Raw genomic sequence first — 21,592 nt, 5'->3', positions numbered from 1 at the left:
CCCATTCTTCGCCTTCCACCTGGAGGAGAACTCCCCTTGATCTGCCTATTCTAGTTTATCTTTTTCCTCTGAATGCTGCTCCTCATTAAAAGCAAATTCCACTTTTCCTCAGATCCCCACTAGCACCTGTTCACCCTCAGACTCTGGCTTGTGGGCCAGCATTATTGAATCCACCAGGGACATTGATGCCACTGCATATTAGTGGCCTAGGTGCACTTAGAATGCGTGTTTTGCACCCCAAAATTTTGGATCCCCCAGACTAGAGTTAGATGCATGGTAAGCACACCTAGAAAGAAAGAAAGTGAAGTCGCTCAGTCGTGTCCGACTCTTTGCAACCCCATGGACTGTAGCCTACCAGGTTTCTCTGTCCGTGGGATTTCCCAGGCAGGAATACTGGAGCAGGCTGCCATTTCCTTCTCCAGGGGATCTTCCCAACCCAGGGATTGAACCCAGGTCTCCCACATTGCAGGCAGATGCTTTACCATCTGAGCCACCAGGGAGGTCACCTAAATGTGGTTTAATCTAGCTGGAGCCTGCCACAAGACTTCGCACAGCCTGCCTTGTCTCCGGTGGGATCGTTCCCCCGAGGAACTTGAGCCACCAAGTGATGCCCTCTGCTTTAATCCCATCAGGGACCCACTATTTTTCCCTTTTTTTGAGGAGTAGTTTTCTGTCTGCGGAAACAGGATGCCATGTGCTTGGGCATGGCACACCCTCAGGTGTGCGTGCGTGCTACGTCGTTTCAGTTGTGTCCGAGTCTGTGACCCCATGGACTGTGTAGCGCACCAGACTCCTCTGTCCATGGGGTTCTCCGGGCAAGAATGCTGGAGTGGGTTGCCATGCCCTCCCCCAGGCGGTCTTCCCGACCCGGGGATGGAACCCGTGTCTCCCCTAAGTCTGCTGCACTGGCAGGCAGGCCTTTACCGCTGGTGCCACCTGGGGAAGCCCCGTGTTGGGCATGCTGCCGTTGTATTTTGACCATCATAACCAGGGATGTTTCTAAGGAATTGATGATCAAGAGTTGCAGTTACACAGTGACTACGTAGACCATTCTGCTGGGAGCCATACACCACACGGTTTGCAGTCCCAGAGGAAATGGTTCCCAAATGTTGTCCTTTGTGTAATAGATGCAGCCTAAAAATAGGATGTTCCGAGATACAGGAACATCGCTTGAATTCCATTTAGTCATGAACAGTTTTCCTGTTCATTAATATATCTTAGGACCAGAATGTCTCCCAGAGTGACACCATTCAGGTTTGCTGGCTGCTGCTCCATCTTGTCAGGTCCCCAGATCAGGGCTGGTCTCAGCAAACTAGCTTCAGCCTGCCAGGCATCTGGCATGCTTCTGCTAAGAGAGATTATTCTGCTCTAAGCCTCTCTCCAGGTATTAATAAAATGTTGGGCTTCCCTCATTGCATAGCCCACTTATTCATCCCTTTACCCTCAGAGGTTATTTTTCCTTTCTTCCCATTCGTCATTTCTCTTTCGCTCACACTTCTGCACCCTTGGAAGGGACATTAGTTTGGCCACTACACTGGTCCATCTTGCTGCCAGGAAGCGAACCCAAACCTCCTTCCCCGCCTCCTCCCCACCCCCAGGGTTGCACAAGTACAGAACCAGTGGGCTTTCACAACCTCTAGACAACAGCATTCACTGTCAGCCCCAACGTTGCCAGAGGGGATGAGGGCACATTTCACCCCGGGCCCTTAGAAATTCTGACAAAGACTTAAAGATGTAGTTACAGTTGCCTGTTTGGGAATCGGCTGCGCTGCTGGCACCCACAGTTGCATGCCTGGTTCTGGGGCCACAGCAGCAAGTAGCTGGGGGCGGGGTGGGGGTGGGCTGCTACTGGTGTGGGGAAGATGCACCAGCATCCACGCCTGCTTCCCCATACCCTCCAGAAAAGTGGAGGGAGCTGTTTAGTGGGGACCCTCCCTTACCCCCCTCGTGCTGAGTGTGAGCACACACTCAGGAAGGCGGGTAAGCCAGCCTCTCAAGCCTTTATCATCTCCCTTGGTTTTAGACAGCAAATGTTCCAGCCACTCAGTCGAATTTTCAATTAAACCATTACTCAGGATGATACGCAACACCTCTGATGTGAAATCTTTTCCCCCACTATTGGACAATATGGGCTGAAAAAGTACATCTCTTTGTCTGTCTGAAGGAATGTAACTCGGTTGCTCAAACTGTTACAGTATTTTCTGTTCCAGTCCTTCAATAGTATTTTGAGCATTTGCTTTGGACCTTCAGGCATGCAAACCTAGAGGGTCTGTTCCTGTTGGGACTCATTTATACCCCCAGGGTTACTGGCCTTGGTCCACTGTAACCCGCTCGCCAGCTCCATCCCCTGGGGCATTTCCCCCAGAGCCACCTGCAGTTTCTCTCGCTGACAGTGCTCTCACCTGCATCGTGGCGCCTCGCAGGGCGCCAGACGACTAGGCCTAGGCCTAGATGTGGCTCCTTCCTCCTCATTGCTGAGAGTCTGCCTGCAATGAGGGGGGCCTGAGTTCGATCCCTGGGTCAGGAAGATCCCCTGGAGAAAGGAACAGCTACCCACTCCAGTATTCTTGCCTGGAGAATCCCATGGATAGAGGAGCCTGGCAGGCTACTGTCCTTGGGTCACAGAGTCGGACACAGTTGAACAACTAACACTTTCACTACTGAATTGCTGCAGCCCACCTCCCCACACTGACTCATTCTTGGACCCCCAAAACATCTACTTTATGGTTCAGTGAGCTTCCAGATCTAGAAGGGGTTCTTCTGTTGGACGTTGACATGTCCTACTTGACCACATCCTTTAAATTCTCAGAGTGCTTTCCATAGGGCTGTGCCCCTTGCAGACATCCCTTTTATAGCCCAGGTTTCCATTGCCCATCTACCTGACCACACGGCCAGGAGTCAGTAAAAACACGAAGGGGCTTTTACCATTGCTCAATTTGTCCTCCACCGCTAGGAAAACAGCATGCGCTTCAGCCCGTGGAGCCAATTTGTTCTTGCTGCCTTCAATCACGGTCTTGCCATCCCCTGGTCTTAATCCAGTCACTTGCCAAACAGGGCATTATCCATTCATCTTAAAACTGCCATCCATAAAGCAGGCGCTCTCTGTGGTTCATTTGAGAGCCATCGACGGGGCTTGTTCTCGTGCCAGTTGGTTCCAGCAGCTCCTCAGTTGGCTCCAAAGTCGGTCCTGGAGGAAAAGAGGCTGTGTGCTCAGGATTCAGTGGGTGCCTCCCTGCTTCCCCCTGGCAGCCCGCAGCCCTCTGAACCAGTTGCGTGTTACGATGGAGCTCTTAGGACTTTCCTGGTGGTCCAGTGGTTAGGACTTTGCAGTTCTACTGCAGGGGACCCGGGTTTGCTCTCTGGTCAAGAAACTAAAATCCTGCAGGCTGTGCGGTGTGGCAAAAAAATAAGAATAAAGTATTCTGGAACTCTTCTGGGCACTGTCCTCCTCATCAGTGTTTCTCTGACATCGCCCGAGACATGATGGGCACCTCGGGTTTCATGATTTTTTTATGTCTGTCAATCATCAAGGCTATCTCAGTGAATGCCCAATCACAGGTTACTAACTGTCTCTCAAATACCTTGTTCAGACAGCAGCATCTTGGAATTTTGTGGTCCAAAATCCAAACGGTCGTTGCTAGAAGGCACTTGTGGACTTTTGCCCGAAGCTCCAGTCTTCAGAGTATGGTGGCAGAGATTCCCCAAATCATATCTGAGTTGGGGGGTCAACAGGGGCTAAAGGCCAAGTTGAGAGGGCTGCCGCCATTTGTAATTCAGACACAACCTGCTCTTGTTTGGGTCCCCAATTCAGATAGACCTGTCTTTCGGGTGGTCTTACAGATGAGAGCTAGCATGGTTCCCAAATGAAAACCCAAAGCAACCAGCCAGATGCTGGGATTCTTGTGCAGTCCCGGGGACGGTAGTGACAGCAGTTTATTTTTAGTCTTTGGGGGACTATCCAGGCAGCTCCTGCCCAGGTTCTCCCTGAAAATTTGATTGTTTGGGCCGGCCTGGGGACTGGTGTTGGGTTTATTAACACACCCTAGTTGGTCAGTGGACATGAGTTTGAGCAAACTCCAGGAGGTGGTGAAGGACAGGGAAGCCTGGTGTGCTGCAGTCCATGGGGTCGCAAGGAGTCAGACACGACTGAGTGACTGAACAGGTTGGTCACGTGTGTCCCATTGCATTCAGATCAGCCCTCGCCTGCTGTTTGGTTTCCATGGCCACCCAGTGCCGTCAACAGCCTGTGTGAGTACACTGGGGATCTGCCTCGAGGCCACGTCACCTCTGAGCAGATCATGCCTGAGTTCAGGGATCCCTTAGCAGTGCAGAAAAAGGATGGTGGGATCCTTCCCACGTGAAGGCCAGTTGCTGCTGGCCCTCTTCTGAGATCAAGACAGAGAACAGCATCCGCAGCATGAGTTGCTGAGTAGCAGCCTCCTGGCGTTTTCTGTGTGGTTGAGACCGTGTCCAAACCGCTGATCCAGTGGGCAGCACAGCTTGCTTTAAGCCTCGATAGTCTGCCGTTAGTTTCCACAAACCATCTGCCTTTTTCAGGCCACACAGGGCTGTATGGTACAATGAATTCTTTGGTACCGGCACTCCAGCTTCTAGTCTGTGATGAATTAAAGTAGCCAACTCTTCTTGCTTCCCAGGCACTCGATCATTCTGCGTTAGCCACCTGTGTGCACTCCTCAGGTTCCCATCTAGTGTCCCCGATTAAAACTGGCCAGAGGGCAGACTTAACAGGCCTCTGCTGTACAGTGTTAACTAGGGAAGACAACCCCGAGTCAGATGTAATCTCCATTGTAGTTACATATTCATGTAAAGGCGATGTGACCACCTCACACAAAATTTGTTCATACACCCCAGTTGTCATTCAAATGTTCACCTTAATCCCATCAATGTTTCACGTCCATTCATCTGCATTCATCCGAGTCTAAGCTAAGCTGCCCGGTAAGACTTCACCAACAAGGGTTGGAATCACAGTGTGCTGGGCTCCCGTGCCAAGGGGTCCTGGGGAAGTCCTCTCTCCTCTCCTGAAATCACAGTGTGCTGGACTCCTGGGGAAGCCTCTCCTCTCCTGGAATCACAGTGTGCTGGGCTCCTGTGCCTAGGGGTCCTGGGGAAGGCCTCTCTCCTCTCCTGGAATCACAGTGTGCTGGGCTCCTGGGGAAGCCTCTCCTCTCCTGGAATCACAGTGTGCTGGGCTCCTGGGGAAGCCTCTCCTCTCCTGGCTGTTTTATCCACACCTGCTTATGCATGCGGGCTCCCCAGGGGGCACTAGTGGTGAAGAACCCGCCTGCCAGTGCAGGAGGCATGAGACACCTGGGTTCAACCCCGGGTGGGGAGGGTCCCCTGGAGGAGGAAATGGCAACCCACTCGAGTGTTCTCTTCCTGGAGAATCCTGTGGACAGAGGAGCCTGACGGACTACAGTCTGTGGGGTCTCAAGGAGTTGGACACGACCGAGCGACACAGCGCACACGCATTTGCATGAGGCCTTGGGTTCCTGCCCAGGCGTGGGACCTGGAGACCCTGGCCCTGGCTTCATTCTTGATCTTGATTAATCAGTGAACACCCAGGGATCCCTAGTCAGGTTTCTTATTTAGTTTTTTGCTTCCAGCTTTTGAAACTCTTCCAAACTGGAGTAAATCACGGGCTTCCTTGGGGCCCTTTAGTGTCGGGGCCCACGCTGGTCCACTCCGTCTGGGAGTGCTGCAGCAGTTGCTGAAAACTCGGCCTCTGGGCCCCGGTGCCAAGTTGAATCTTGGAGTCAGAGTCTTGGATGAAGTAGGCAAGAGGACTGTTACTGCTTTGCCAGGCCAAAGGGGATGTGTGGGTTTGTGCCCCTGAAAAACTGTCCCCCAACCCGGGGGGATGTGATGAGTTTTATAGCCGAGGTTCCAGGGCACAGTTGCTGATAAGATTAGGGTGTGTGCTGGGCCTGCACACCTGTAATCTGGTCTCAGGTAGCCTCTCTCTCTCCTTTTTTTTGAAATTTATGTTTCTGGCTGTGCTGGGTCTTGGTTGCTGCGCGCGGGCTTCTCTCCGTGCGCAGGCTTCTGATTGCAGTGGCTTCTTTGGGTGGGGAGCACGGGCGCTAGGCTTGTGGGCTTCAGCAGCTGCCGTACTCGGGCTCAGTAGCTGTGGCTTGCAGGCCCTGGGGCGTGTGGGCTTTAGTGGTTGCGGTGCATGAACATAGTAGTTGGAGCTGGCGAGCTCTAGAGCGCAGGCTCCAGAGTGGTGACGTAGGGGCTTCGTTGCTCTGGGGCACGCGGAGTCTTCCCGGAGCAGGAATCAATCCTGTGTCCCTGCGTGGGCAGGCAGATTCTTAACTACTGGACCACCAGGGAAGTCCTTCAGGTGATCTCCTGATGAGCATCCTTTAATTCCTTTAATCTGGTGGTGGTCTCTGGAGTGAAGAATGCTGGCATCTTCCGTTTGTTGGTTTTAGTTCTGTAAAGAGCTCCGAGTAGCCCGTGAGGTAGAACCAGGTTTCTTGGCTGCTCCTCTTTTCCTCTGCCTCCCCTCCCATCCTTGATTTAGCACCTGCTTGAATTTGCCCTTTGGACCTCAGGGAGCATCTGCCTTGGAGGATGGAGTCTGTTCCCTACAAATAAGGAGGGACGCAGAGTGGCTTCTGTACCCAGGAGCCCCACAGGGTCCTGCTTGGTTTCACATAGACCCCTGTTTCAGCTCCACCCGTGCTTCATTCACTCCTCCATCTGAAGACTCCCACTCCGCCTGGTTGAGTCCCCTGACTCTCCTTTGTCTCTCCCCGTTTTCTAAATTACTTGAATATTCTTGGTGCCATAGGGGAAGCTGAGATAGCAGATCTGATAAGGCTTCTAGAACAGTTTTGTAAACTGGGAAGTAATGTTCCATGGGGTGCCCATGCAATAAGGGTCCCTTAATCACAGCATTGACCAAAACTGGGTAACAGGCATCGTCAGTGGGTGAATGTCCCAGTTCTAAAACCAGTCCTATGTGGCTTTCACAGGAAGCATCTCAGCTGCTTCATCTGGGGTGTCCCACTCGGCATTTATAGGGCCAGTTGGGCAGTCCCCGTTCTCAGGATAAACACCCTCTTCAGTGTCTTTTATTCAGTTGACCAGGCTGGCTGTTCCTTCGGGAATAACCTCCAGTGTGTCTGGGGTAGTCTCTTGACTGTTCAGCAGTGAGCTGCGGGTCCTGCATCCACCCACATGTGTTCCTCCACTCCGAAGCCTCAAAACCAAAGACACAGCTGCTCCGGGAAACCGGCGATACCAGTCCGCAAAGTGAGTCAGTTTCTTCACACTCCATCCCTTGATTTTAGCTGTTTCTTGGTTTTGCCCGCTCCCCCCGCCACCCTCGCCTCCGACATTAACTACCTTCTTGGTGACCAGAGAGAGACCTTAGAGGTACTTCCTGTTGCCCCTGCATAATTTGGGGCAGCTTTGAGGCTAATGGCCAAAGCTTGGCTCTGTGCAAATCTGAACTTGGTGCAGGATCAAGGCCTGAGTGAGCACTTATAAAAAATTTCATTTAGGCTATTACAGATAATGTTGCTGTTAAAATCTTGGCTTTTTCTGCCCACTGAAGCCAAATTAAAAAAAAAAAAAATTCAGAGACAGGGTTTGGAGGAAAGAGAAAGGTGGTTTACTCCTCGGCCTGCTGAGTGGGAGAGTGCAGTAGGCTCGTGCCTCCAGCTGTGGCCCCCCTTCCGTGAGGACTCTGGGGGATTATACAAGATGAGAGCGCGCAGTCGGGTGGGTGACGAGGAGCAAAGGTGCGAGGATCTTGTCTTCTTTCTCTTGCATTGTTTCAAAAACAGCCGTAGGCTAGCGTCAGGTAACCCGGTAGCTGGGTCGCCGTCTTCTGTGTGCCGTGCTGCGGCCTTCTTTCTGCAATGCAAAAAGAGAAGAAGCACAAGGGGTATCTGTGCAGAGGGCGCTGTAAAGGTGCACTGGATACAAGATGTAATTAGCAGAGAGTCAAAGGGTGACAGGTGCAAAATGTAGCTCACGCCAAGTGAGGGGGCAGAAAAGCCAACTTACACACTGCAGACGAGGAATAGTCACAGTGAAGACTAGGAGTGGTCAAGCCTGCTCACTGGTCCTCTTATCGTCTGTTCTCAAGAAGGAAAACTGCATTCCTCTTTTGCCCCTTCCACTGCAGCAGTCGTCGGGGAAACTGTATATTGTGTGTGCTCCTTGTAATTTTGCATCTCTATATATCCTATGAGCCACCTGCTTGGAAGCTGGCTCCGCTGTCGTGTCTAGGTTCCACTGGTAACAGTTACCTTTAGTAACTGATTGCAGTGCAGCTGCAGTTTCATTGTGGTTGCCTAGGTAGCCATCCAGGGACCAGAGTGTCTTCATTCCCCATCTTTTTATCCTTGCTGTTGAAAAAACACGTTTCGGTCAGCCGGGGCCATTCTAGTAAATCCCGCTACTGACACCAACCAAAGAGGGTTGCTGTACCCAGGTCCAGTGTGTAGGTTTCCCCACACTGACAAGCTTGGGTGCCAGCAGGCTGTCCAGGAATTCGACTCAATCCTGCCACCATCTCCCCAGAGATGGAATCGCATTCCGTTCAGTCTCACAAGGCCACTCTCCATTTTGGATGCCAGTCCCAAGCCCAGGTTTCTACGTGTGCTTCGACCAGCTGGTGCCGACTGGAGGTTCTGATGACCCTGTGCAGTTCAAGATGCAGTTTCAAGTCTGGTTTGTTGCGTGTGCTTCTGACTGACTAGCTATAAGAGGTTCCCATGGCCCCTCCTTGGGTTTGGTTAATTCAGTAGCACAGTTCACAGAACACAGGGAACGACACGTTTACCCACTAGATTACCAACTTATTATATATATGAGGCTATTGAAGGATACAAATCAACCACCAGATGAAGAGATACGTAGAATGAGGTCCCAAACAAGGGATCTGATGTCCTTGTGGAGCTTGGGGCTCACACAGCAGCATGCAGAAGCCTTCGGGTTCCCTGATGTGGGAAAGGGCCAGAAAGCTGTCCTTTGGAGCTTTTATGGAGGCTTCATTACATACAGTTGTGAGTGACTAAATCATTGGCCAATGGCATTGATTCAAACTCAAGTCCCTCTCCGTTCCATCGAAATCAAAGGGCAAGACTGAAAGTTTCAACTTCTTAATCACAGGCTTGGCTCTCCTGGGAGCCAGCCCCAACCCTGGGGGGGGGTGCCCAAAGTCACCTTCATCAGCAGAAACCCGGTTGTGATGGAAAGGGTTTGTTTTGAATAACAAGACACTCACTTCACTGTTATGACCCTGAAGTGGTTTCAGGGACTGAGGACAAGAAACCAACTATTGTGACAGATACCTGACATTGCTCTTACAAATCAGAAAATTTCAAGGGCTTTAAGAGGCAGAACTGTGGATAAAGACCAGATACATCTGCAAATGACCGAATTATATATATATAATAAATCACAACATTGTATACACCAAAATTTCAGACACCCCCCCACACACACACACCAGAGGAGCGAGCAGGTGTGCAGCATGAACTGCCTTGCTGTGCAAGCAGTGTAGGCAGTGAGCCACTTTCACCATTTGGGAAGCGGTGGGAACCCTTCCGAAATTCAAGTTCCCGAAAGGTAGCCAAGGGCCATCTTGTCAGCTTTCTAAGGATAGCAGTCTCAGGCTTCGTGTACTAACTTTCTCTTTTCAATTTTTGAAAATTGTGATAAAATTAACATAAAATTAACCACCTTAAGCCATTTTTAAGTGCGCAGCTCAGTAGCATGAAGTGTAGTAGACTGCTATTGTTGTGCGACCATCACCACCATCCGTCTCCAGAACTCCTGAAACCGGAAGCTCTGTCCCCATGAGATACTAACCCCCCCGCTCCTCCCGGCCCCCAGCCCACGGCAACTGCCCCTCTACTCTGCACCTCAGGGGACCTCATGCAAGGGGAATCATATAGTATCGGAGTTCTTTGGTGACTGGTTTCTTCCACTTGGCATATTGTCCTCATGCTTTATCCATGTTGTAGCATATGTCAGAACTTGCTTTTTCAGACTGAAAAATATTCCATCATGTGGATGGGCCACATATCCGTTCATCCATTGATGGACCCTTGAGTTGCTTCTGCCCTTTGGCTGCTGTGAAGCTGGATGTACAGATACCTCTCTGGGACCCCTGGTTTCGATTCTTTGGAGTACATACTCGGAAGTGGGGCTGCTGGATCTTATGGAGAGTCGATTTTTGTTTTCTCGAGGAACTGCCATCCTGGTTTTCCACAGCGGCTGTACCGGTTTAGAATCCACCAACAACGCACCAGGGTTCCAGTCTCTCCACATCCTCGCTGGCGCTCCTTGTTTCACAGCTTCTTGATAGTAGCCGTCCTAATGGGTGTGAGGTGGTTTCTGGTGGTGGTTTTGATTTGCATTTCACTAATGATTAGCGATGTTTTATGTGCCTGTGGGACATGTGTATATCTTTGTGGAAACATCCTTTGCCCATTTTTGAATCAGGTTGTCTTTTTGTGGTTAGGTTGTGAGTCCTCTGTATATTCTGATATTCATCCCTTATCAGATACATGATTTGTGAATATTTTCTTCCATTCTGTGGGTTGCCTTTTTACTCTGTTGCTAGTGTTCTTTGATGCACAAAATTTTTAATTTTCACAAAGCCCAGTTTTTCTGTTCTCTCTTTTGTTATCGGTGCCATAGGTGTCATTGCCAAGCCCAGTGTCATGAAGCTTTTGCCTTGTGTTTTCTTCTAAGAATTTTATAGTTTCAACTCTTATATTTTGCTGTTCGATCAGTTTTGAGTTAATTTTTGGATACACGTGTGTGTGTGTGTTAATCACTCAGTCGTGTCCAACGCTGCAACCCCACAGACTGTAGCCTGCTAGGCTTCTCTGTCCATGGGATTCTCCAGGCAGGAGGACTGGAATGGATTGCCATTCCCTTCTCCAGAGGCTATTCCTCACCCAGAGATAGACCACGGGTCCCCTGCACGGCAGGCAGGTTTTTTACCGTTTGAGCTACAGGGAAGTCCCAGTTTTTAGATATAGTGCTAAATAAACAGTGAACTGCATCCTTTTGCATGTTGATATCCAGTTTCCCAGGACGATTTGCTGAAAAGACTGTCCTTTCCCCCACTGAACGTTCTTGGCACCCCTGACACAAATCATTTGAGCATATATGTGACAGTTCATTATCTATTCTGTTCCATTGATCTGTAGGTCTATCTTAATAGTCTCACCATATTACCTTGATTACTATAGCTTCATAGTAATTTTAGAAATCATGAAATGTGAGTCCTCCAATTTTGCTCTTCCTTTTCAAGGTTATCTTGGCTATTTGGGATCCTATGAGAGTCCATCTGAATTTTAGAATGTAAATTTTTATGTCTACCAAAAAAAAAAAAATCCTGTAGTGTTGGCATCCTATAAGTATTATCGTCCAGTCCGTGAACATGGGGCGTCTTTCCGTTAATTCATGTTCTCTTTAGTTTCTTTCGGTACCGTTTTGTAGTTTTTGTGTACAAATATTTTACCTTCTTTTTAAGTTAATTCCCAATTATTTCATTCTTTTTATGCTATCTATCGTAAAGGTTGCTGTTTTCTTAATGTTCTTTTTGAATTGTTCATTGGTAGTGTATGGAAATGCAGTTGCTTTTTGTGTGTTAATTTTGTATCCAGCTATTTTCTAAAGTCATCTAACAGGAATCTTTTTTCTTAAAACTGTTTGTTTCTCTTTGACTGTGCTAGGTAGTCGTTGCTGCGCGGGCTTTTCTCTGGTGGCGCTGTGGCAAGCAGGGGCTGCCTCCCTTTGTGGCGGGCACGCTCCTCATTGCAGTGGCTTCTCTTGTTTCGGATGCCCAGACTTCAGTGGTTGTGGCACCTGGGCTCAGCACTTGCATGTCTGGGACCTAGAGCACAGGATCAGTAGTTGTGGCACATGGGCTTAGTTGCTCCAAGGCATGTGGGATCTTCCCGGATCAGGGATTGAATTCGTGTCTCCTGCATTGGCGCGCTAACAGGTTTCTTTTTTGTGTGTGAAATCTTTAGGATTTTCTACCCATAACATTATATCACATGTGAACAGAAATAACTTTATTTTTTCCATTCTAATGTGGTTACCTTTTAAGTCTTTTTCTAGCCTGATTGTTCTGGCTAGAATTCCTAGCACTGTGTTGACTCGGAGTGGCTTGTTGTCATTCAGTCACTCAGTTGTGTCCGACTCCTGGCGACCCCATGGACTGCAACACACCAGACTTCCCTGTGCTTCACCATCTCTTGGAGCTTGGTCAAACACGTGTCCATAGACTTGGTGATGCCATCCAACCATCTCGTCCTCTGTCATCCCCTTCTCCTGCCCTCAGTCTTTCCCAGCATGAGGGTCTTTTCTAATGAGTCAGCTCTTCAGGTGGCCAAAGTATTGGAGTTTCAGCTTCAGCATCAGTCCTTCTGATGAATATTCAGGATTGATTTCCTTTAGGATGGACTGGTTGATCTCCTTGCAGTCCAAGGGACTCAAGAGTCTTCATCAACACCACAGCTCAGGAGCATCAATTCAGCCTACTTTATGGTCCAGCTCTCACATCCATACGCTACTACTGCAAAAACCATAGCGTTGACTATACAGACCTTTGTTGGCAAAGTAATGTCTTTGCTTTTTAATATGCTGCCTAGGTTGGTCAAGGAGCAAACATATTTTAATTTCATGGCTGCAGTCACCATCTGCAGTGATTTTGGAGCCCAAGAAAATAAAGTCTGTCACTATTTGCATTGTTTCTCCACCTTTTTGCCATGAAATGATGGGACTGGGTGCCATGATCTTCATCTTTCGAATGTTGAGCTTTAAGCCAGTTTTTTCACTCTCCTCTTTCACCTTCATCAAGATGCTGTTTAGTTCCTCTTCACTTTCTGCCATAAGGGTGGTGTTATCTGCATATCTGAGGTTATTGGTATTTCTCCCAGCAGTCTTGATTCCAGCTGTGGTTCATGCAGCCCAGCATTTCACATGATATACCCTTCATCTAAGTTTAAATAAACACGGTGACAGTATACAGCCTTGATGTACTTCTCTCCCAATTTGGAACCAGTCTGTTGTTCCAAGTCTGGTTCTAACTCTTGCTTCTTGACCTGCACAGAGATTTCTCAGGAGGCAGATAAGGTGGTCTGGTATTCCCATCTCTGTAAAAAATTTCCACAGTTTGTTGTGATCCATACATTCAAAGGCTTAGCGTAGAAGTAGTTGTTTTTCTGGAACTCTCTTGCTTTTTCTATGATCCAACGGATGCTGGCAATTTGATCTCTGGTTCCTCTGCCTTTTTCTAAATCCAGCTTGAACATCTGGAAGTTCTTGGTTCACATACTGTTCTCCAAGCCTGGCTTGGAGAATTTTGAGCATTACTTTGGTCGCATGTGAAATGAATACAGTTGTGTGGTAGTTTGAATATTCTTTGGCATTGCCCTTCTTTGGGATTGGAATGAAAACTGACCTTTTTCAGTCCTGCAGCCACTGCTGAGTTTTCCAAATTTGCTGGCATATTGAGTGCAGCACTTTCACAGCATTATCTTCTAGGATTTGGAATAGCTCAACTGGAATTCCATCACCTCCACTAGCTTTGTAGTAGTGATGCTTTCTAAGGCCCACTTGACTTCACACTCCAGGATGTCTGGCTCTAGTTGAGTGATCACACCATCGTGGTTATCTGGGTCGTGAAGATCTTTTTTGTACAGTTCTTCTGTGTATTCTTGTCACCTCTTAATATCTTCTGCTTCTGTTAGGTCCGTACCATTTCTGTCCTTTATCGAGCCCATCTTTGCATGAAATGTTCCCTTGGTGTCTCTAATTTTCTTGAAGAGATCTCTAGTCTTTCCCATTCTGTTGTTTTCCTCTATTTCTTTGCATTGATCGCTGAGGAAGGCTTTCTTATCTCTTCTTGCTCTTCTTTGGAACTCTGCATTCAAATGGGTATATCTTTCCTTTTCTCCTTTGCCTTTCACTTCTTTTCTCAGCTATTTATAAGACCTCCTCAGACGACCACTTTGCCTTTTTGCATTTCTTTTTTTAGGGGTGGTTTTGATCAGCGCCTCCTGTACAGTGTTACAAACCTCCATCCATAGTTCTTCAGGCACTCTATCAGATCGAATCCCTTGAATCTATTTGTCACTTCCACTGTATAATCATAAGAGATTTGATTTCGGTCATAACTTGAATGGCCTGGTGGTTTTCCATACTTTTCTTCAATTTAAATCTCAATTTGGCAATAAGGAGTTCCTGTCTGAGCCATAGTCAGCTCCTGGTCTTGTTTTTGCCGGCTGTATGAAGCAAAAGTGGCTAAAGCAGGCATTCTGGCCTTGTTCCTGATCTTAAAGGAAAACCTTTCAGTCTTTCTGCGCTGAGTATCTGTGAACTGTGGGTTTTTCATTATGTGGCTTTTATTATGTTAAGATGGTTTCCTTTTAATCCTAGTTTGTTGAACATGTTTATCATGAAAGTGTTGGAGTTTGTCAGATACCTATTCTGCACTAACTGAGATGATCGTGTGGATTCTTTCCTTCCTTCTGTTGATGTGTTACGCTGATTTTTATGTGTCAGGCTAGTTATTCCTGCATCCCAGGAATGGCTCCCCCTTGGTCGTGGTGTATAATGCTTTTAATATGCTGCTGAATTCCACTTGCTAGTGTCTTGTTGAGGGCCTTTGCATCGGTATTTATGAGAGGTATTGGTCAGCAGTTTTCTTTCCTCATAATATCTTTGTGTGACCTTGGTATCAGGGCAGTGTTGGCCTCCGAATGTTGTCAGAATGAATTGGAAAGTATTTCCTGCTCTTCAGTTTTTTGGGAAAGTTGGAGGATTGGTTCTACTTTGCATGTTTGGTAGAAACTCAGTGAAGCCCAGGAGGTTTTTGATTACTGATCCAGTTTCTTTACTAGTTTTAATTCTGTTCACATTTTGTGAGTCCGTCTAGGCAGGTTTTGTGTTTCTAGGAATTTATGCATCTCTTCTAAGTTACGCAGTTTCTTGGTATATAATTGTTCATAGTTGTCTCAAACAATGCTTTTTTATTTCTTTACCTTTTTTTTTTTTTTTTTTACTGTTTATTTCTATAGGATTGGCAGAAACGTCCCCTTTCATATCTAGTGTTACTAATTTGAGTCTTCTTTTTCTTTCTTAGTCAGTGTAGCTGAAGAGTTGTCGGTTTTGTTGATCTTTTCAAAGAACCAACTTTTGGTTTTGCTTTTTTTCTTCTGTGATGTTTTCCTATTCCCTGTTCTTAAAATCTCTGCTCTAATCTTTATTATTTCCTTCCTTTGCTGGCTTTGGGTTCAGTCGTAAAGTTACGTTGTTCATCTGAGATATTAATAACAGCATTTATACCTGTAAACATCCCTTAATCTCTGTACCCGTGTATCTTTGTTGCTGGGCAGTTTGATTATGTTGCGTCTCAGTGTGGTTCTCTTTGAGTTTATCCTATTTGGAGTTCATCGAGTTTCTCAGATGTTCCTATTCATGTCTTTCATTAAATATGGGAAGATTTTGGCCATTATTTCTTGAAATAATCTCTCTGCCCCTTTCTCTTTCTTTTTCTTCTGAGATTTCCATAACGTGTATGTTGGTCGTCTTGAGAGTAGCTGATAGGTCCCTTAGACTCTGTTCACTGACTTTGATTGTTTTTCTTTCTGTTCCTCGGACTCGACCGTTTCCATTGTTCTGTTATCAAGTCCACTGATTCTTCTGCTTGTCTGAGCCTCGAGTCGGCTCTCTGGTGGCCTTTCCGTTTCAGCTGCCACACTCCCAGCTCTGGGCTCTCTTCACTCACTCTCACGCTTTCTGTCTCCTTATTGGCGTTTGTGCTCTGTCCGTACATTGTTTATCTTGATTTTTTTCCACATCTTCCTTTAGTTCTTTGAGTATCTTTCGGACAGTTTTTTAAAGTTTTGTCTGGTGATCTGCCGTTTCGTCTTCCTTGAGGACGGTTTCTGTTCATTTTTTCTCCCTTTGACTGGGCCATACTTTCCTGCTTCTTTGTGTGGCTTGTGACTTTTTATAATTGAAAACTGTACACTTGAATCTAACAAATGTGATGACTCGAGAGAGCCAAAATTTCCTCTTCCCCAGGGTTTGCTGTGGCTCTTTTGTTTGGTTATTGTGGGCTGTCTCTGTGCTGGAGATCAGTCTGCGGTATAAACTCAAGGTGTTCCTATGCCTTTTCTTGGAGAAGGAAATGGCAACCCACTGCAGTGTTCTTGCCTGGAGAATCCCAGGGACAGCGGAGCCTGGTGGGCCGCCGTCCATGGGGTCGCACAGAGTTGGACACGACTGAAGCAACTCAGCAGCAGCAGCAGCCTTTTCTGATCCTGTACCTCTCCCTGAGTGTCTGTGGTTCCTTTCTAAATTCCCCTGTATCTGCATTTGAGTGTCCTAGTCCTTGACTGTCTGGCTCCCAAAAGGGGAAAAAGAAAAAAAAAAAAAAGAAGGGGGAAGAAAAGAAGAATTTAAAATTTGCAGTTCTTAAAGTAGCTCCAGGGGCTTACCTGGTAGCTTGGGCGGTAAAGCGTCTGCCTATAATGCAGGAGACCCAGCTTCGATCCCTGGGTCTGGAAGATCCCCTGGAGCAGGAAATGGCAACCCACTCCGGTATTCATGCCTGGAAAATCCCGTGGACCAAGGAGCCCAGTGGGCTACAGTCCATGGGGTTGCAAAGAGTCGGACATGACTGAGCGACTTCTCGTTGTCTTCTTCAAGTAGCTCCACACCTACAGGGCGAGGCTGCCAGAACAGCTGCCTAGAAGGGGAGACAGATTCCTGGAGCTTCCTGCTCTGCCATTGTCCCAGAATCCTGCTGTGTTCATTCTTGCCTGCATACTGCTGTTTCACAGTGATGGTGCAGCATATAGCCAGCATTGAACATCACTAGGCAGTTCCCTTCTCCATGCTGCATCTTGGGCGCCTAGTGCGCGCTTTGCAACCCCAGCGTAGCTCAGGGCACACCGTGCTCCAGTGGTCAGTGGCCGATGCGTCAGTCAGAGCAGGCCTGCAGCTGCCCGGAAGGCTGGCGAGAAAGCAGCCGCAACAATGGCAGGAACAGTAGCTCCAGCTCATCTCACTGAGTGCTTTCTCTGTTGTCGTTATTTAGTGCCTAAGTCGTGTCCAACTCTCTGCGACCCCATGGACTGCAGCACACCAGGCTTCCCTGTCCTTTACTATATCCCAGAGTTAGGCCAGACTCATGTTCCTTGAGTCAGTGATCCTATCCAACCATCTCATCCTCTGTTCCCCACTTCTCCTCCTGCCCTTAATCTTTCCAGCATCAGGGTCTAAAGTATTGCAGTGTCAGCTTTAGCATCAGTCCTTCCAACGAATATTCAGGGTTGATTTCCTTTAGGATTGTCTTGTTTGACCTCCTTGATGTCCAAGGGATTCTCAAAGAGTCTTCTCCAGCACCATAATTTGAAAGCATTACTTTCTCGATGTTTCCTTATGGTCCAGCTGTCTCATCTGTGTATGACTACTGGAGAAGCCATGGCTTTGACCATATGGACCTTGGTCAGCAAAGTGATGTCTCTGCTTTTTAATATGCTGTCTAGGTTTGTCGTAGCTTTCCTTCCAAGGAGCAGGCGTCTTTTAATTTCATGGCTGCAGTCCTCGTCCGCAGTGATTTTCGAGCCCAAGAAAATAGTCTGTCACTGTTTCCACTTTTTCACTTCTACTGCCATTAAGTGATGGGACCAGACGCCATGATCTTAGCTTTTTGGATGTTGAGTTGCAAGCCAGCTTTTTCACTCTCCTCTTTTATCCTCATCAAGAAGCTTTTTATTTCGCTTTCTATCATTAGAATGGTATCATCTGCATATCTGAGGTTATTGATGTTTCTCCTGGCAGTCTTGATTCCCGCTTGTGCTTCATCCAGCCTGGCATTTCACATGATGTACTCTGCATAGAAATTAAATAAGCAGGGTGACAGTATACAGCCCTGATGTACTTCTTTCCCAATTTTAAACCAGTCTGTTTTTCCATGTCCAGCTCTAACTGTTGCTTCTTGACCTGCATACAGATTTCTCAGGAAGCAGGTAAGGTGGTCTGGTATTCCCATCTCTTTTAAGTATTTTCCACGGTTTGTTGTGATCCACACAGTCGAAGGCTTTAGTGTAGTCTATGAAGCAAAAATCATTGTTTTCTGAAATTCCCTTGCCCTCTCTATGATCTAACAATTGTTGGTAGTTTGATCTCTGGTTCCTCTGACTTTTCTGAATCCAGCTTGCTGTGGGCTGGGCAGTGTGCTAGTTGCTTGGGGGTGGCCCTGCCCTCCAGGAGCTGAGAAACATCTCCATCTTCTCTCCCCATATGGCCTGCCCTGGGTTCCTGGCCACCTTGGTCTCTTGATTTGCCTCTAGCCTCACCGCCTCGCTGAGCCACCACCTCTTGTCTTTCATGGGTAGATTCCAAGAGAAGCACCTGGTGGGCTCCTGTGACCTTTGGCAAGTCAAGAGTACAGTGCAAGAGGAGAGAGGGTGGCCCTCAGGGTGATGAACAAGGCTGGCACCCAGAGACTGGGGGTCATCTGAGGTCCTCTCTGCTGGGGTGTTTGGCCTCTTTCAGAGACCACACGTCTCAGCCACTTGGGGGCTCCTGCTCCCACTGCTTCTAACAAACCAGCAGCCCACACCAGCGCCAGCCAAGCCTGTCTTAAAGGGCCAGAGGGTTCTTACCTTTGCAGGCCAGAGGGCCTCTGTCCCAGCAGCTCAACTAGGTGTTATAGCACAGAAGCAGCTCAGTGAGTACCCAGACGGGTGTTCTAGTAGAACTGTTTGCCGAAGCAGGCAGTTGCTGTATTGGGCCCCAGGCCGTAGCGTGCTGGCCTCTGCCCTACCCTCGCACTCCTGACCCCTGGCTTCTGTCCTCATTCCCCTTGTCTTCTCTTTGCCATTCTGCCTTTCCTGTTCCCGTCTGCCTCTCTCCTTCCACAGCTCTGGTGGCTTTCCCTTCCTGGCGCCCCACTGTCCCCAGTCATAAGTGAGGGATGCTACTTACTGAAAGCTGGAGGATTTCATTCATCCTGCAAATGCTCCCCCACCTCACCCCCGCACCGCGCAGCAGCCCTCTGGTCGCATGCCCTGGTCTGGGCAGTGTTTAGGATCTTCAGATGATCAGACATCTGGCAGACTTCCTGCCCAAGAGCCGGCCACATGCTCAAGCAGCTGACGGGTTCACTGGCCCAGCAGTGATGGCCCTGTCCCCCTCGCACCGGGCTCTGGGTCCAGGGTGCAGACAAGGCCCTGGTGCAGCTGCCGCAGCCTGCATCTCCCTTTCTCGACCCTCTTCTGCCCACAGCCACTCTGGCCCCATCAGCCCTGAAGGCAGGGGCTGTTGCTTGTCCTGGCCACTGCTCTGTCCCTAGGATGGCTGCGGTGCCCAGGAGTAATTGGAGACAACAGGTAAACTCCCCATGAGTAATTAAACAGATGGATGCTGCTGCAGAGCGTTCCAGATACTGCTGCTTCAGGGGCTCACGCTCCAAAACCCCCTCTTTCAGGAAGCCCTCCCTGAATACCCTCCCCTCAGGTGCTGGGGACGTCTATGTCCAGGGAGTGTTCTTGAGGGGTTGACTGGGGTGTATGCAGGATTCATCCAGTTACTAAACCTGCCAGGAAGGACTTGTCTACCATGAAATGGTGAGATCAGGCCTCCTGCCAGGGAGGGAGCCACTCTGAGAGGTGCAGATAGAGCTGGGAGGCTCGTCCTGGGCCCTGGGTCTCCTTGTTCCCCGGAGCTCACCACTGATCTCATCCCTCTTACCCACAGGGTCAGCTGGCAGTCGGTCAGGAGGGTCAGCGGCCCCACCGGGCTCCCCTGTCTACCTTGACCTGGCTTACCTGCCCAGCGGGGGCAGTGCCCGCCTGGTGGATGAGGAGTTCTTCCGGCGGGTGCGTGCGCTCTGCTACGTCATCAGCGGCCAGGACCAGCACAAGGAAGAGGGCATGCGGGCCGTCCTGGATGCGCTCCTGGCTGGCAAGCAGCAGTGGGACCGGCCGCTGCAGGTGTGTGATGACCGGGGCGTCGGATGGTCCCGATGCCAGCACAGGTCCCGGGGGCGTTTTCAAGCTCCTGGCGCTGGGCGGGGCAGCACTTCCCGGGGTCTTCCTGCCAAACCCCCACAGTCCTGTGAGGTTGGTGTGACCTTCACCCACATCCAAAGAGGCAGTGGGGCTCAGAGGAACTAATCCCTGTCCCCAAGGCCATGCAGCTATAAGGCAAGTGCAGGACTCGCCCAGCTCGCGGGCTCCGTTCCTGTTCCCGTCACTTCCTTCTCTGCAGCGCCCCTGGGTGAAGTTGCAGGGTGGGGCTGGTGTGATCACCTCACCTGAGCCCTGGCATTGAGTCTCCCCAGTATTATGAGGATCAGCCAGGAGGAAGGGATGGGGTGTATGGTGTCCACGCATGCTGACAATTAACCCTTGAAGGCTGGGGTTGTCCCCAGGAGAACCCTTGAAATAGAGCCTTGAAGCACAAGGTAAATTTGGATAGAAGGAGCCTCCAGTACCTGGCTACCCACACAGTCCGAGTGTGCTGGCACCTGGTCAGGCACACAGGTTACAGAGTGGCTGGGAGGGAGTGTTCCGAGCAGAGGCAGGAGCATGCCGTATTCAGGGAGCTGGCGGAGGTCTGGGCGAGTGAAGCGGGGACATAGCAGGGGAGTCGTTGGGGAGGGAAGAATGGAGAGGAATTGGCAGAGGAGTGATCTGGTCTCCGGGCTGTGAAAGGGCGCTCGGGGTGCCATGGGAAAGAAAAGGCACTTCAGGGACAGGCTGGCCGCCGGCTGCAGACACCTCGCAGGAGAACGGAGGCGCCGCAGATGTGGTCAGAGAAGAGGGGCCTCTGCCGCCTTGGGGCTGGGCCGGGCGGGCAGAGGGTGCGCCCCTCACCGCCGGCCCGTCTGCCCGCCCGCAGGTGACCCTGATCCCCACCTTCGACTCGGCGACGATGCATGAGTGGTACGAGGAGACGCACGCCCGGCACCAGGCGCTGGGCATCACCGTGCTGGGCAGCAACAGCTCCGTGTCTATGCAGGGCGAGGCCTTCCCCGCCTGCAAGGTGGAGTTCTAGCCCCCACCCTGGCACCCCCGGTGCCTGCCACTGCCCTGGGGCGCGCCTGCGCCAGAAATAAACCGCGTGCAACTCAGCTGTGGCCTCAGTTCCCTCTGCCGGCAGGAGACGCGGCCGCACTCCAGACGTCACTGCTGCCATGGGGTGGTCCCCAGTGTGGGGAGGGACAGCCTCTGCGGAATCCCCAGCAGCCTCCAGGTCAGATGTGCTCTGGCCCCCGTGTCACAGGTGGAAAACCCAGGTCTGGGGAGGCAGTGCCTCCCAGGCCAGTGGAGCTGGCTGCCGACATCAGCCCTCCAGCCCAGCACCTGTGCCCGTGGGTCCCCCGGTTTATAGACAGGAAGGCAGCTGCCAAACCCCAGCCGCACAAACCAAGGTGAGATCCGAGCCCTGACGCTGCTCCCAAGCCATTTCAACAGAAATCACCCTCTGTTCCTAGAGATAACTGACGCTCATGGCAGGACAGTCTTACACTCTACCGCAAGCTCTCAACTCATTATCGTCCGGGAAA

General features: G+C 49.7%; 1 protein-coding gene across 1 annotated transcript in view; it reads left to right on the top strand.

The window, feature by feature from the left end:
- MAP1S (microtubule associated protein 1S) overlaps positions 1-21,157 on the top strand; it is a 31,843-nt gene extending 10,686 nt beyond the window's left edge. The window contains exons 6-7 of the mRNA XM_052642982.1: positions 19,780-20,015; positions 20,926-21,157. Of these exons, the coding sequence (XP_052498942.1) occupies positions 19,780-20,015; positions 20,926-21,081 (392 nt within the window). The 3' untranslated portion in view covers positions 21,082-21,157. The remainder of the gene's footprint in view (positions 1-19,779; positions 20,016-20,925) is intronic.
- Positions 21,158-21,592: the final 435 nt, after the last annotated feature.

Source organism: Budorcas taxicolor, chromosome 7, assembly GCF_023091745.1.
Source record: "Budorcas taxicolor isolate Tak-1 chromosome 7, Takin1.1, whole genome shotgun sequence".
NCBI classification, from domain to species: domain Eukaryota; kingdom Metazoa; phylum Chordata; class Mammalia; order Artiodactyla; family Bovidae; genus Budorcas; species Budorcas taxicolor.
This window is presented reverse-complemented; position numbering and strand designations above follow the sequence as displayed.